Source organism: Chenopodium album, chromosome 25 (genome assembly GCF_948465745.1).
Source record: "Chenopodium album chromosome 25, dcCheAlbu1.1, whole genome shotgun sequence".
NCBI classification, from domain to species: Eukaryota; Viridiplantae; Streptophyta; class Magnoliopsida; order Caryophyllales; family Amaranthaceae; genus Chenopodium; species Chenopodium album.
Window position 1 is genome coordinate 36,087,324 of NC_137858.1, and position 14,288 is coordinate 36,101,611.

At 33.5% G+C, this 14,288-nt stretch overlaps 3 protein-coding genes across 3 annotated transcripts; 2 read left to right on the forward strand and 1 right to left on the reverse strand.

Annotated features, from left to right (window-relative positions):
• Positions 1 to 126: 126 nt before the first annotated feature.
• LOC145615428 (uncharacterized) lies at positions 127 to 3,832 on the forward strand. Its single transcript, XM_081670501.1, has 5 exons — positions 127 to 266; positions 890 to 1,009; positions 2,216 to 2,266; positions 2,810 to 2,861; positions 3,324 to 3,832. The coding sequence occupies exons 2-5, from the start codon at positions 893 to 895 to the stop codon at positions 3,548 to 3,550; spliced, it is 447 nt and encodes a 148-aa protein (XP_081526627.1). The 5' UTR covers positions 127 to 266; positions 890 to 892; the 3' UTR covers positions 3,551 to 3,832.
• Positions 3,833 to 5,077: 1,245 nt separating this feature from the next.
• LOC145615473 (protein PIN-LIKES 3-like) lies at positions 5,078 to 7,501 on the reverse strand. The gene is made up of 8 exons (XM_081670548.1): positions 7,384 to 7,501; positions 7,075 to 7,196; positions 6,701 to 6,889; positions 6,512 to 6,604; positions 6,028 to 6,128; positions 5,872 to 5,924; positions 5,582 to 5,767; positions 5,078 to 5,217 (listed from the first exon to the last, which is right to left on the reverse strand). Exons 1-8 carry the CDS (start codon positions 7,499 to 7,501, stop codon positions 5,090 to 5,092), a joined length of 990 nt encoding a protein of 329 aa, XP_081526674.1. The 3' UTR covers positions 5,078 to 5,089.
• A 2,039-nt stretch (positions 7,502 to 9,540) lies between these two features.
• On the forward strand, positions 9,541 to 13,637 carry LOC145615084 (uncharacterized). Its single transcript, XM_081670157.1, has 2 exons — positions 9,541 to 10,995; positions 13,220 to 13,637. Exon 1 carries the CDS (start codon positions 10,181 to 10,183, stop codon positions 10,859 to 10,861), a length of 681 nt encoding a protein of 226 aa, XP_081526283.1. The 5' UTR covers positions 9,541 to 10,180; the 3' UTR covers positions 10,862 to 10,995; positions 13,220 to 13,637.
• Positions 13,638 to 14,288: the final 651 nt, after the last annotated feature.

Below are 14,288 nucleotides of genomic sequence, written 5' to 3' on the forward strand. Positions count from 1 at the left end.
TTCTGGGTGTTCAATCCTCTGTTGGACACTCATGCTGGCTCAACCTATGCCCACAGGCCAGTGGCCACCTCTAGATGGTTAGGTCTAATGTCTAACTATCTAGGCAATGTGTCTTGGAGCGTTGAGCTACGACTAAAGTTTATTCTAATTTAGTAATTTACCCTTTATTCATCCCAACAAACTCCAGAGCTCTGTGATACTCTCCTCTCCCTTTCTCTGCATATTTGCAAATTCAAGCACATATTGCGATTGCCCTAAACATTCAGGTTAGTCCCGAGTTTTAATGAAGAATTTTATTATGATTACTTATTGAAATTCCCCTATTTTTTCTATTTATTTCCAATTCCAATTCGAATAAAGAATTAAGGGGCATTATTCAGCAATTTAGGGATCAAATTGAACTATTTATTCAAGTTGGAATTGTAGTGGGATTATTCTGAAGATTACTTGAGTTGATGAACTGACCAATTTGATTGTGTTTCCTTGTTTCTTTAGAAAGATGCAATCAGAGTTTTTTTTTGGGATGCCCTGAACCTGTTTGTTGAAATGCCTCAGTGAACACTTGTGAGAATTGTTTGTAATTTAGGACTATATACTTTCTGTGGGAGTTTTAAATAGCTAGTGAAATGATGCCAAAAATTTGATCTTTATGTTTTTTAATGCATATGAGAAGAAATATGCTTGTTATTTAACTATCTAGATTGTCCGAGAAATCGTTTCAAAATGTTAATTAGATGACTTATCTCAGACTAAGTTTATAATGGAGAAATTTTGTGTATGTATATATCTTGTATCCTAAAATTAGTTATTAAGTTTCATTCTTAGTCCTTGGAGCTTACTACTTTAGTCACCTTACCACTTATCGACTTTGTGGTATGTTGCCTTGCAGGTTATGGAGATAGATAATGCAAATATTGATTGCAATCAGGAAGAAGAGTATGTATTGCTCGATCTTGATGCGGTGTGTAGCCAAGTTGACATTCCTCCAAATGAACCGTACACTTTATCTGTATGTTATGTTAGCTTTATTGAACAATTATATCATGTCTTGCAAGAATCCTTTATGAATGACTTATTGAGAACAATTATAAGGAAGATTGTTTGATTTATCAATGCATGAATTGTTAGTAGAGTAGGATAGCTGATAATGACATTGTACACGAAGACAAAATATTTTCTACTCTATGTATCCTTGTAAGACTATTAATCAATGGGCTTAAATGTGTCTGGATCATTTTTATGCTAGCTTTTTGGAGTTCCTCATTTTGAAATTCTCCAGGAAAATATATCTTTGTTAATGAGATTTATGGCTGTTCCCCCCTCAAATTTTAGCTTATCTGCTGTCTGCTCTGCATAGTGCAAAGTTTTCTCTTTTGGCATAGGAGTTGATTAGATTATCTTCTTCTGTTATCTCTCTAATTCTTTTGCCTTCTTTTCCCTACTTGAGAACAGTGTTTAGTCTAAAGTGTCTCACTCCCTTGAATTACTTAAGCATGCAAGAGGTATAAGTGTGTGCCATTATGCGGTCACTTGTAATCATGGAATCATCTCACGTGTAAACTCCATTATGTGCTATTATGCTACCTGGATTTTCACCATGCTTATTCACTGGATCACATGATATAAAAACTGTATGGGTTATCTTTCAAACCTAGCTATAGATGCATCTAGTGCTTTTGGGGCATTCTTGAGTCTACATATGACATGGAAAATGTCTCCACAGTCCACATGTTTATTTTAACTAAAGGCTAGGTTTAATACATGCTGACCTCCTGAAGAGTTAAATTGGATCGTCTACCTCATCAAGGGTCTTATGTCATGCCACATATCCTCCTCTTTGTGCCACATTGTTGCTAAGCTGTTCTTCTGTAGTTCATTTTGTTTTTTTTTGTACTTTTGTTAGTTAATGTTAATAATTAGTCACAGTAAGAGAGGTTGAAAAATAAGATAAGACACACAACAAGGTAGTAGATCTCTATCATCTTAGACCTGCCTACAGCAAAATAAAGTCTGGCTAGTTGTTTTTGGTGTCCTTAAGGTGGGCCATCCCTTTTCTATTTTTTTTTTTGTTTTTTTGTTTTTGCCTTTTCATTTAAACGTGGAAAAACCATTGTTATAATTAAGGTTGACAACGCTATTTTAAAGTTTGGATTTTGTGTAATGTTGTATTTATGAATTATTTTTATCTTCTTGATATATGGGAATATTGATGCAGGGTTTGGATACACAGAATCCAGTACTGACCATTGGGAATAAATTGAAGCTGGTGAGTCTCTTGGTCCTTATGATTTCTTTTGCTAAAGCTCAAGGTACATTTTTTTCCTCATGTAAAGTTCATCCTGAATTTGGTCAAAGGTATCTTGCCCTGAATGCGTTTAATCACCTCATCTAATGGGTAAAGGCATGGTCAAGTTAAGGACTACTATAGATACTATTTCTGTGTTATTTTGCATTCAAGGTTCTCTTATATCTCACTGTTTCAAGGATTCAGATTACAGTAGCGGCAGATCTTGGCCGAGTTATCCCTTTGATTTGTTTTCTTTTTGAAAAAAATCAACATATTAAACTATGGCTGAACGAAATGTTCAAAAAGAAACAAAAAATTTGATCTTCAATTTCAAGCTAGGAGAAAGGTTTAGGGACGCAGTAAGATATAATTAGGCTCTGTTTTTTTTATGGTTGATAGTAAACGGTGAACTTTTCAGTAATGCTTCTTTGCCAAGTGCATTACTTTCTTGGATTTAGCCCCTACTGTTTTGAAGAAATTATTGTGTTTGACATGTTTGTAACACTATCCTACCATTTGCAGATAGGAGAATACGAAGAAACAATCGGAACATGCTTAATCTTTTCAGAGAATGGTGAGTTATATTTTCCTCTGATATGTGGTCTTAAAGGATTAACATAAAATAAAGCATTAGAAAGTCATGTAGCAATATTGAGTTGAAAAAAATTATTTTTATTTCCACTTTGAAATGGGAAAAACACCACAACTTGAATTGATGTCAATTATGCGACTGAAGAAAGCACAGCTTGATTGTGCTGTATTATTTGGTTCTCGTACTTCTACTTGTGTATATGAGTATAACTAAACATAGAAATACAAGTAATGAGTTTGATTTCTCTGGAATATGCTAAGAAGAACAGAATTTTGTCTAAACTAGTGGATTGCTTTAATTGTCTGTATATAATGAAATGTAAATTTGACTGAACACCCCTGTATGAAGAGCCTGATATTTTTGTTGCATCGTATTAATTTTTTTTTTTTTTGGTTAATTTTTTTGGTAAATGACTTATCAGTAGTTTTCAACGATTTTTGGCAGAAAAGACATCGTTACTTCATGAAGAAATAGGACCTTCAGAAGCTAATTGTTTCAAGAATGATCGTACTGTTGACCCGAATTTGGGTTCATCCAAGCATATAAAGCCTGTAAGATCCCTTCACAAGATTCTAAAATTTAGAGTGCTAACCGAAGTTGATGAGAAGGATTTGATGGAGAAACCACCTGATCCTCCCGCACAAGAAAATGATCCAACTAAGAAGAATTAAGGGGAAGGTTTTTCTTCGGATCCCTTGTCTTGGTTGGGAATAATGACTTGTTCTATGTAGTAGTGCTGGTAATTAAGAGTTTTAGTTTGGACAGGCACTCCATAATGCATTGATATGGATGCATTAAGTAACAAAATATTAACATGTACAGGTGTGATAGCTTAGAATGTCAGAACATGCATTCCTGAAGTTGTAATAGCTGCCAAAAATGATGAATGAGAATGACCTGTTCTCTCTTTTTACCCCAATTTCAGGTATCCAATTATGGTTTTGAATTTTGTACATGTATTGTTTTTTCTATGCATACTTAGCTAAATTCTTGGATCTTCCAATTGGATGGAGAGGTAGACCAAATTGAAGGGGATTGTTTTAGATAGTAGAGGAAGTTTAATAGGAAATAAGGGGCATTTGGTGTGTTGGAATGATGTGAGTTTGGAAATGGATTGAAATTATGTTGAATATTGTCTCTTTTGCTAAACTTAGGGGGTGATTAAACCGTCCCCTCGCCTTCTCAGTTTTCACCTCACATTAATTTTCTCTCACTCCTTCTCCATTCTACTTTCTTACAAATCTAAGTATTAATACATTGCAAACATTTTCATGAGCTGCCCAAACTTCACATGGCTCGATAATTCTATGAAGAACTATTAACTAACATGTCTGAATATATTATCAAATCATGACTTGAGTATCTCATCCCTTGTAAATCTCCTTAAGAGCTGCCTTTGTCTTTGGCTCGATAACGACTGTTTTTAAACAGGGAATCAATTGGATGTTGCTGATCTCCTAGAGTGCGGTAGTGGTGTTAAAAGCTTGGTATTAAATGGATGTCAACATGTCATCATTTAAAAAATTTCAAGAATAATGTAGGAAAATACATTCAGAGGTAAATAACCAAATCTTAGCAATAGCAATGTTTGCAAGAAACTGTTATCCAATGGATGTGAAAGATTTGAGAATAGGATTTAACTTTTTGCAAATTTATCACCGGACTTTCTGTTTAGGCAGTGATTGTCTCAAAAAAAATGTCAAGGACGTGCGAAGAAATATTATAGACGGAGGGAGTAGTAACTTATTTTCTTGCAAAAGTATTTGATCAGGAGATTTTGGCAATAATAAAGTAAATCTGTGAAACTAATTAATAGCAGTCTTACAGTATAAATGTGGAGGTCATGAATCTGAGTATTGCTTTTTATACAACTCATTCCTGTTCATTTAGGAAGCATACTTCATCCTTTGACAGCATAAGCTATTCTTTTCAAAACGAGTTTGAATCAGAATGGATAAAGTCTGATTTACTTATATTTTCTATCACACAAAACACGAACCAAGAGTTAAGGGAGTAGCAAAAAAGCGCGAAAAACACTCCCTCAATAACTTGTAATTTTACTCACCAATTCATTAGACAATACATGCAACATTTTTGCATATTAAACAACTAATATACCAGTGCATTTGAATCTAATTTCTTTAGAACAACACTACAACCAAAGCTAAGATTCTATGCAGACATTAGCCTAGCTTTAATTTGCTTTCGGACTATGAAGATACAATCCACAAGAAGAGAGTGCACCAAAGAGTGAGCGCAATTGGTGACAAAGCATACGTCCATAACATTATTACTGAACTTTCACTCTCGACTGTTCCAAACATCTCTGTCATTGTACCTGCAGCCAAAATCCATAATGAGCAGCTTTTCTCAAAATCCATAATGTGCAGCTTGCAACAGAGAACGTAAACTTTAGACTTGAAACAACGAAAATAACACTCAACGTTGGTAACAATATATATTTATTCAAAATTGTTGATAACAAGTTTATATACTACCATGTTCTTGGAGTTTGTAAGTCTTGTAAAAATATATGCAACGTGTAATCAACAGTGAAAGCTCAATATATGTAATTATGCATGCCTTGTAAAAGTAGAGCAAAATTTTGGGGAAGAAAAATACTGTAAATGTTTATCAGTAAGACCATAACCCAAGGGAATAAATTAGCGAAATTCATACACAGTAAAGGTGATGTTACTTACTAATGTTCATTGCAGGTGGCACTGCATATTGAAGAAGAAGAACAAACATAAATAGAGGATTGAATTTGATGATGCCAAAATGCACTGCTCCGCGTACAATAAGGATCCCCAACAATGGAAGAAATATATACCGAACTGCTATAATCCCCAAGACAACACTATGCTGGATTCTTGATCCTTTTATGCCTGAAATGCATCCGACTTATCAGAACTTCTTGATTCTTATACCTGCTAGATTAAAATCATATTCGTAGAACATTGGAGTAGAATGAGTTTCTAAATATATATACCTCCAACAAGACTTGCCCCCAGTATTAAGGTCATGGCCGGGACAGCTGCATCTCTGTTTGTAATAGAAGTTTTATGGAAAGATCGACATTATTATTTGATATACTTAAATCAATTGAGTTCAAGAGTGTATGTTCATAGACTACAAGACTACATACCCAATCAGATAAATGGAGTCCTCAATGATATGGAGAACAGCGTCATTGCCAATAAGCAAATTGCGTAATGCAGGAATCATTCCAATGATAAACCCAAGTATCTGCATGATTACAAGAAAGTTATTTGATCAGCATAGTAAAGATTAAATTTTAGCAAGCTAGCCTATGACAGCGAATGTGATAGTTCATGGAATATTGCATATAGTGAGATCAGTAAGGGTTAAAAGACATGAATGCCAAACAAATACTCGTGTGTGAGAAGATAGCCTGATTGCACAGTCATGAAAGAATAACATACTCTGTATGCAATGTATAGTAATATATTGTCCCAACTCTTCGTATCAAAGTATATGATCAAACAATAGTACTCAAAAACCTTATACTTAGTGTAATACTTATATATGTAATTGTAACTAACACGTGGAGCGAGTATAATATATACGAGCATTGATGAATATTAAGAGAAAGGGCGACGAGGGAATACCACTGCAAGAGTTGAAGGTGCCAACAACTCCTTGAGACTGATCTTCTCTAAGAATTTGATTATCCAATTCCTTATACTAGATGAGGAAGGAACCTGTTGACTCATAAAAGGAGAGTATATTATCATATAAAACCAGCTTTTATAGCTTCTTTGATCAAATAGTTGTAAACTAATACTTTGAAATTTTACCTCATTTCCAAGATCCATTAGAGAATAACTTGCTCTACGTAGAAGGGGTTCTACATAGCTCTCTGATGTCGACGCACTGAGTTCATCACTAATTTCAGTATGATTTGCAGGTACTTCTTCCTTTATGAACTCCAATGAAGATAGGCGGACAATGTTGAAAGCATATGACCAGCAAATTATGGCTCCTAACTGAAGCACGCATTTGATTGCACACAGACAGAGTTGACAGTTCAGAAAGCAATATAACAGACCAATATACTGATAGCATACAAATGTTCTCTCAATCCGAAATCAATAATCACATTCCTATTTCAAATTACACTATTGATATAATGATCATTAGTATGTACAAGTGTTCAAGTTAGCAAACATACTGCCATGGAAAGTGAAGCGTAAGCCATGCCATAAGAGTAACAAACATCAGGTTCGCCAAAGGGTCCACCCTTCTCTTTACATAGTGCAGGGATGATGATAATGGGCAAGTTTCCCAAGTTCCCTAATTCGGATAAACTCAAATAGTAAATTCTAAGGCAGAAGCCTTATTTACGGAACCTATACTGAAGGATGCAACCTTAACCTTTAAAAAAAAAAAAAAAAAATTGACAGTACAACTTCATTCAAGTATCTTAAAATGATATATGTAACTCGATCTAGCTTATTCTTTTCGATATATATATGTATACCTGCTGAAGATGAACCTATAATGAGGCCTTTTAGATGCCTTGGAGCTCTTGTAACTTTGACAAGTAACCATCCAAGCGCCGATCCTAGAAGATTTGTGATCAAGACATTTACTGGCATAAACCACCTAAAAATGAAGATAAGATTCACAAGAAATTAAACAAAAACTTAATGAAACATATACCAAAGAATAATGGTGATGAAACTTACAGCGTGCGTAGGCTCTCATAAGTCACAGTTTGTGCCAAGTTGCTACCCACGAAAGCCGGATTGTATACAAAATACACAAGCTATAATTACCCAACAAGAAAATCAACAAGATTAAACACGCATATATAATCCTCTCCGGTTACTAGCTAGACCATATATAACTCGATGATCCAACAATAATAAATTCGTATATGCAAGTTCTTTGTAACAAAAACGCTATATATATATATATATATATATATATATATATATATATATATATATATATATATATATATATATATATATTAATGTTACCTTGTTCAAATACTTCCGCGAAGTGTCACCCAAGAGATCAACACGATCTATGGCGAGTAATGAACCAATCGCGGTGATGATAAGAAGCTTAATAATAGGCATGGAAGCTACTAAAAGTAGATCTAGCACCTTCATCTTGGCAACTTAGTTATCTTATCCGACCAAAATTATTCCTGTAACAAAATCAAAGTCATGTTAATCAGTTTATACCCCAAAAAGATTGGATGTTTATAATTAATAGTTTTGATAACTTTTTATATTGTGATCAACGTTTATTTATTACACGTAACATCCGGAGTAGATTAAATTGGAGTAATGATGAAATGATTGAAATGGGTTATGGTAATATGTTGCATCACGTGGACGTGCAATTCTTCGCAATTTTATCTGTCCACCATAATAATTGTATAGTACCTAATCAACGAGCCATTAAGGAAAAAAAAAAAAAAAACGAACCATTACAATTTAATCCAACAAACCCTATCTGTATACGTAAGATATCTGTCTAAAATTTTAACCCCACATGAGTTGATGATATGACACAACTAACTCAAACATTAACCCTTCACATCTCTCAAACGAAACTATGGCATTCGCAAATTTGGCTTTTTTTTTTTTTTTTTTTTTTTTTATATAAATTGGGGTTCGAGGTTAGTTGTTATTTTTAAGGATAGGTCTATGTGCATATGTTTTAAAGCGATTTAGGCCCTATTCTCTTCACCTTAAAAAATTAATAATAAGTAAAAATAATTTCAATTCAGTATAAATAACTTCAGTTTAGTAAAATTAATTTCAATTCAGTAAAAATAAGTTCAGTTCAGTAAAAACAAGTTCAGTTCAGTGAAATTCAGTTTTCTTAAAGAAGAATTATAAAAGAAAATCAGTAAAAATAATTTCGGTTAAGCAACTATAATTTCAATTGAGTAAAATTAATTTAAGTTAAGTAAAAATAATTTAAGTTCAGCAAATATAATTTTGTTTTAGTAAAAATAATTTCAGTTCTGCAAAAATAAGGTGTAGAGAACGGAATCTTACAAATAATAAAGACTAGAAATGTACATGGATAAAAAAAAAATAGTGAATATTAATATGGAAGGAAATTTGTATTTTACTACCCCTCAAAACACGATGATTAGATTTAACCACCAGTTTTTTCATTTATTTTTTTTAACCAACTGTAAATAAAAAATAAAAAAAAATTTCCACCTCTTAATATAAACTGTTAAATTTCATTTTTATTTTATAAAAAAAAAAAAAATCGTGCCAACCCTTGCTCTATGAAGGTTTTGGCCTGGGGTCATTTTAGTGCTATTCTATATGAGATTAAAATTGAAAAAAAAAAATTAATAAAATATCTTGTCACGCAAATCGAGACAATTTTTTAGCACACAAAACAGTGGAAATATAATTAATTTTTTTCAATTATGACCTCAAGTTGGACCCTACAACCAAAATGACCCAAAACCTTAAAAGAGCAAGTTTTCAACATAAAAATCGATGAAATTGAAATTTAACAACCGTTTAAGAGGTGGTGAAATCTCTTTTTTTTCACGTTTTTGTAAGAGGTAAAATACAAATTTAAAAAAATGTGATTTTTAAATATAATGTTTTGAGGGTAAGAAAAATTCAAAAAAATTAAAGCCGAGACCCTCTCTAAGCTGTTATGGTGTCTAATTTTTTGACGGTGTGTGATTTTCACCGGATAATTATGCCAGTATGGGTTGGATTTTTCGGAATACTGATTCTTTGCAGGTTCTTGCGGGTGGTGCCAGGGCTTGTCACTCAGCTTCAGCTTAGCTAGAATTACAAGCGTGTCTTTGATTGCTCCAAATGGGCATTCAGAAAGCTTACAATCGAACTCTCATGTAAATTAATTGTTCTACCTTATCGTCCTTGTTGTCTGGTTCGGAATCTATTCCCATTTCTTCAAGGAATTATTACGTGGTATCCAGTTTGCTCTTTTGAGTCAATCATTGTGCAGAATTAGAAAGGTCCCCCATTCTTAGATTACCCCAATGTTCATTGATTGGCCACGAAAGCCTATCATCGTTTGCTTTTGTACTTTTCTTTTTTGTCTTATTTTGTTTTTTAAGTTATTCGTGTAGTAAGCTTTTGTAATTTTCTTTTTGACTTGTTTTGTTTTATAAGTTATTCTTGTATAAAAAAAATAATTTAAAAAAAAGTCTGTTATGGGAAGCTTGTCGATTATCGAATAAAAAGAGTTTTTTTGATAGAAAAAGAGAAAAATGTGATACAAAGTCCGTCCTTGGCGATCCCTCCGAATCGAAGCCAATGAGCAGGCTACATTTCAACTTCTTCTCTTCCCTGAAACAAGTTGAGAAAAGGTTGAAACTTGAACAACCTAATTCTTCACTTGCTCAAACTCCAGAAATCGGCACTTCTCCAACACAATCTCTCTCTTCCCCAATATATCTTCATAATAATACTACTCAACTTCATCGTCAATCTTCAAATCTTGAAGAAGAAGAAGACAGTGAGACCCCACTTCAATTCCTCTCAAATTCCTCCGATTTCCCGCCAACCCATGAAGCAGAATCATTGCTAGAAAAACCCCTTTTGATTAATCCACCTGAAACCCCCCTCGAAGAAGGAATTACAGATTTTGATGAAATTGGATTGTTAATTGAACTTCTAGGGTTAGGGTTATCTGATTTTGACTTAAAATCGGATTTCGAATTGGAAACTTGTGATTCTTGTCATTGTGGTAGTGGGTTTTTGGGGAAGATTGCTGGGGTGAAGGGTCCTAAATGTAAGAAGGAAATGGAGAGATTAGAAGGGTGGATTAGTTATTTTAGGAGTGAAAAGATTGAGCCTTTTAGATTGGCTCATTTGCTATTAGGAAAAGCTGCTTTTGTTCATGGTAATGGTGATGGTGAGGGTTTTGGTGGGATTGAGTTTCCTTCTACGGTTGAGGAGTTCTTGCGGCACGATCCCCCTGCTTCCGGAGGATGAGACTTGATTGGATTAAGGTGATGGATTAATGGGTATATGAATGAATTGTGTATTGTGTATGTGGTTTTGGTCGGATACCGGGTGATGAATCGAGGCGAAACGAGTTTGTGCCATCCGAACCATTGAAGGAAGAGGTATACTCTTGGTTATATTGCTACTCAAATGTGTAGTTTTATTATGGCTTTGGCAATGTATATGCATTATGGTTGCTATGAAATACTGTAATGTAGTAAATCAATGACTCAATGTGTTGTAGGTTTTTTTTCATGATTAGTTTATGAATTAAGGTTCGAGATAGGTGAATTAGACTTAATTTCGAAAGAGTGATCATATTGTACAGTTGGAGATGAGGAAGAGCCTTAACAATGATTTATTCACAGTAGTAGGTATGTCAAACAGAAGATATTATTTTTGTTGAAAAAAAAAAAAAAAAAGCATTGCCACATTGGTTCGTCATAAAATCTACCTAGTATCAAAATACAACTGATGCAGGACCTTGAGCAGTTTATAAGTAGGCAACTATAATAGTGAAAGATTTTTTGAAAGGTTGTTTGCGAAAGATAGAACATTATTATTTCTAATAATGAAAAGCAGGTTTTTGCTATTCACACAAAATTAATAATGCAGAACCATGGTTTGACTCTTATAGTACTTGATTAGAAATGAGGTTTTGCAGATTCTGTCAGGTCAATCTTTAGGGAGAGTGCAAGATTAGGCATATTTATGTTTCGTTATGTTTCGTTTCACTAGTATCACTACTATAACATGATGTAGCTTTCTTTGATATGAACTTTGTTATAATGCAAGTCTGCAATGTATGTGATGATTCTGCTCTGGTTATTAGTCCTTTTACAATTTGTTCTATTCAACTTATATGTAAATTTATCACTCATCCTTGTAAAAATCTGACCAAATCACATCAGATGTGACCAAAACTTTTAATATTCATATACTTATTACGGAGTAATATGTTTCATTATATTATACTAATATAATTTTGGAAATTTTGTCTAGAACTACCCTAAAGATAGGGTTATTTGTGAACAACTACCCATTTTTTTTCTATTTGTTTAGAACTACCCGAAAGTTACAAAACGTTTGGGTAGCACTACCCATTAACGTTTTCCATCCAATTAAGACGTAATTGGGCCTAATTTTTCACTTTTTCCCTCTTAATTAACTCCCCTAAATGCCCTAATTACCTTCTCTCTCCTCCCTAATTAACTTCCCTCAATTCTCACTCGAAAAATCCAAGAGCATATACTCAATCAATTGAACACAAATTCTCAATCATTCATGTAAATATGTAATGTTTCACACTTTCCTTTTAATTCTTTGTTTGTTGTATTTGTTTAAAAGTTCTAATTGAGCGCAATTAACATTATTAGGGTGTAAATTAGTGATTCGGATTAGGGTTTATGGGTTCAAAAAAATTGGGGATTTTGATTTTTAAGGTTTAGGGGTTCAATTGAGTTGTAGGTTTCGATTATTTTGACTTTGAAATTGAATTCAATTGCATTTCAATTACTAATTGGCCATTGTAATGGATAGGATGTCTAATTAGCCATTATAATTGGTAGGATGTCTAAATTTGGGGGTTTTGATTTCTAGGGTTTAGGGGAAGTTAATTAGGGAGGAGAGAAAAGTAATTAGGGAAGTTAATTAAGTGGAAAAAGTGAAAAAGTGGGTCTCATTAACGGTTTTTTTGACGGAAAACGTTAATGGGTAGTGTTACCCAAACGTTTTGTAACTTTCGGGTAGTTCTAAACAAATAGAAAAAAAATGGGTAGTTGTTCACAAATGATCCTATCTTTAGGGTAGTTTTAGACAAAATTTCCTATAATTTTTGAATATCAAATATTTAGAAAGTGCACATTGAGATGAATCTAACAATGTTTTCTCTTATACATAAGTGTAACTATAGGGTTTAAGTTTGGTCTAATTGTGACATCAAACCACACTAGACCAGGCCTTTATAAATTTGGATTTAAAAGCCTGATGTCAGATAAACAGAACAGGTTCTAAGTTCTACAAATGCAAACTCTGAAGAAGCATATTTTTTGTATTTCATTTAGGGATGGCTATCCTAGAAGATAATAATGCACTTCAGAAAGGACGGCATTGGCTTTTATTTATTTATTTTAAATAAAAATTAACTACCTAGTATTGAACTAAAGGATTTAGGAGATCTAAGGGTAAAGCTACCTTAATCTTGTAGTCAGAGATTATTTGAAATGTCATTTATTTAAAGTGAATTTTTGTAATGTACTCGTAGTATGGTTTAAAGTCTAATTGTGTTGAACAATTTCAGTGCTTATTTAAGCTATGTAAGAGAAAGTATCAATGATGTTTTTTCAGGTCAATTTTTGAATGGAGTTCAAGACAAGATTATTTCAAGAATTTCTTCTGTGATTTATTCATCTTTAGTGATGTTTGAAGCTAGAGCTGGGCTATAACTTGAAGCGGCTTGTCCTGTGCTATTGCCCTTTCTACAATACTCATGTTTTAAGGTGATTGAATCTTTGATATGTTATATGACCTGTATGGCTATTACAGTTTTACACCTACAAGCTGGATGTATCTGAATCTGCTCTGGTAATTAGAAATATCATATGCCGTGTACTCGTGTGAATACTGAAGAACCAAAATTTTTACTCCAGAAGATACTGGTTAGTAGCAACAGTATTTCTGTAGCATTTTTTCAGAACAATGTATTCAATTATGTGTTGATTACAATTTCATAATGGTTTGTATGATTTTTTTTAGGAATATTGATTCTTTGGCTGTTTCTTTTTAAATAAATTCGCTGATCTGAAATAAGTGTATGACTGTCTTATTTAAAATGTTGGGCGAAAATGTTTATCACTTGCTCGCAGAGTCGCAATTAATGGTTACTTGATGAGCTAAGATGTAGTTAATTAGAACCAAAGGCTGCATTGTCTGGTTCTGCATTGCCAGTCTCATATATGTTGACACAGTGGTACTACACTACTACTAATGTAAAGTTTCCGGTCTTCTATCTGAAAGGGCTCATCTAAGTCGCACAGAATTGTTGGAAGTTATACCATGAATGCTCATCAATTCTATTTGCTGTGTTAAAAGGGTCATGGATAATCTGTATTACACTCATTCTTTCTGTATTCCAGTGTATAGGCAATCATCTTATTGAAGTTTCGGTGATTTAATTGCAACTCTAACTCTGATGAAATTCTTAACATATGCTGCCGCAAATTGCATCAACTCAACGTAGCATGGTTCCTCCATTGCAAATTGCCCCGAGCAACCTTGAATTATTCTATAAATCTTCCTCCATTTCTCGTTCTAAGCCTTAGCGATTAGAGCAAATATATAAATCAATTAATCAATCATAGCCTTAGTCCCATAAGTGGGGTCGGTTACATGAATCAAATTTGATTATTCAGTGTAG

Bases quoted from the DNA above. Each gene is read 5' to 3' on its own strand.
- LOC145615428 (XM_081670501.1), top strand. From the start codon at position 893: ATGGAGATAGATAATGCAAATATTGATTGCAATCAGGAAGAAGAGTAT. The intron at 2,267-2,809 runs GTGAGTCTCTTG...TACCATTTGCAG, and splicing joins TTGGGAATAAATTGAAGCTG to ATAGGAGAATACGAAGAAAC. The intron at 2,862-3,323 runs GTGAGTTATATT...GATTTTTGGCAG, and splicing joins CTTAATCTTTTCAGAGAATG to AAAAGACATCGTTACTTCAT.
- LOC145615473 (XM_081670548.1), bottom strand. From the start codon at position 7,501: ATGCCAGTAAATGTCTTGATCACAAATCTTCTAGGATCGGCGCTTGGA. The intron at 5,925-6,027 runs GTATGTAGTCTT...TATTACAAACAG, and splicing joins GACTCCATTTATCTGATTGG to AGATGCAGCTGTCCCGGCCA. The intron at 5,768-5,871 runs GTATATATATTT...GATGCATTTCAG, and splicing joins GGGGGCAAGTCTTGTTGGAG to GCATAAAAGGATCAAGAATC.
- LOC145615084 (XM_081670157.1), top strand. From the start codon at position 10,181: ATGAGCAGGCTACATTTCAACTTCTTCTCTTCCCTGAAACAAGTTGAG.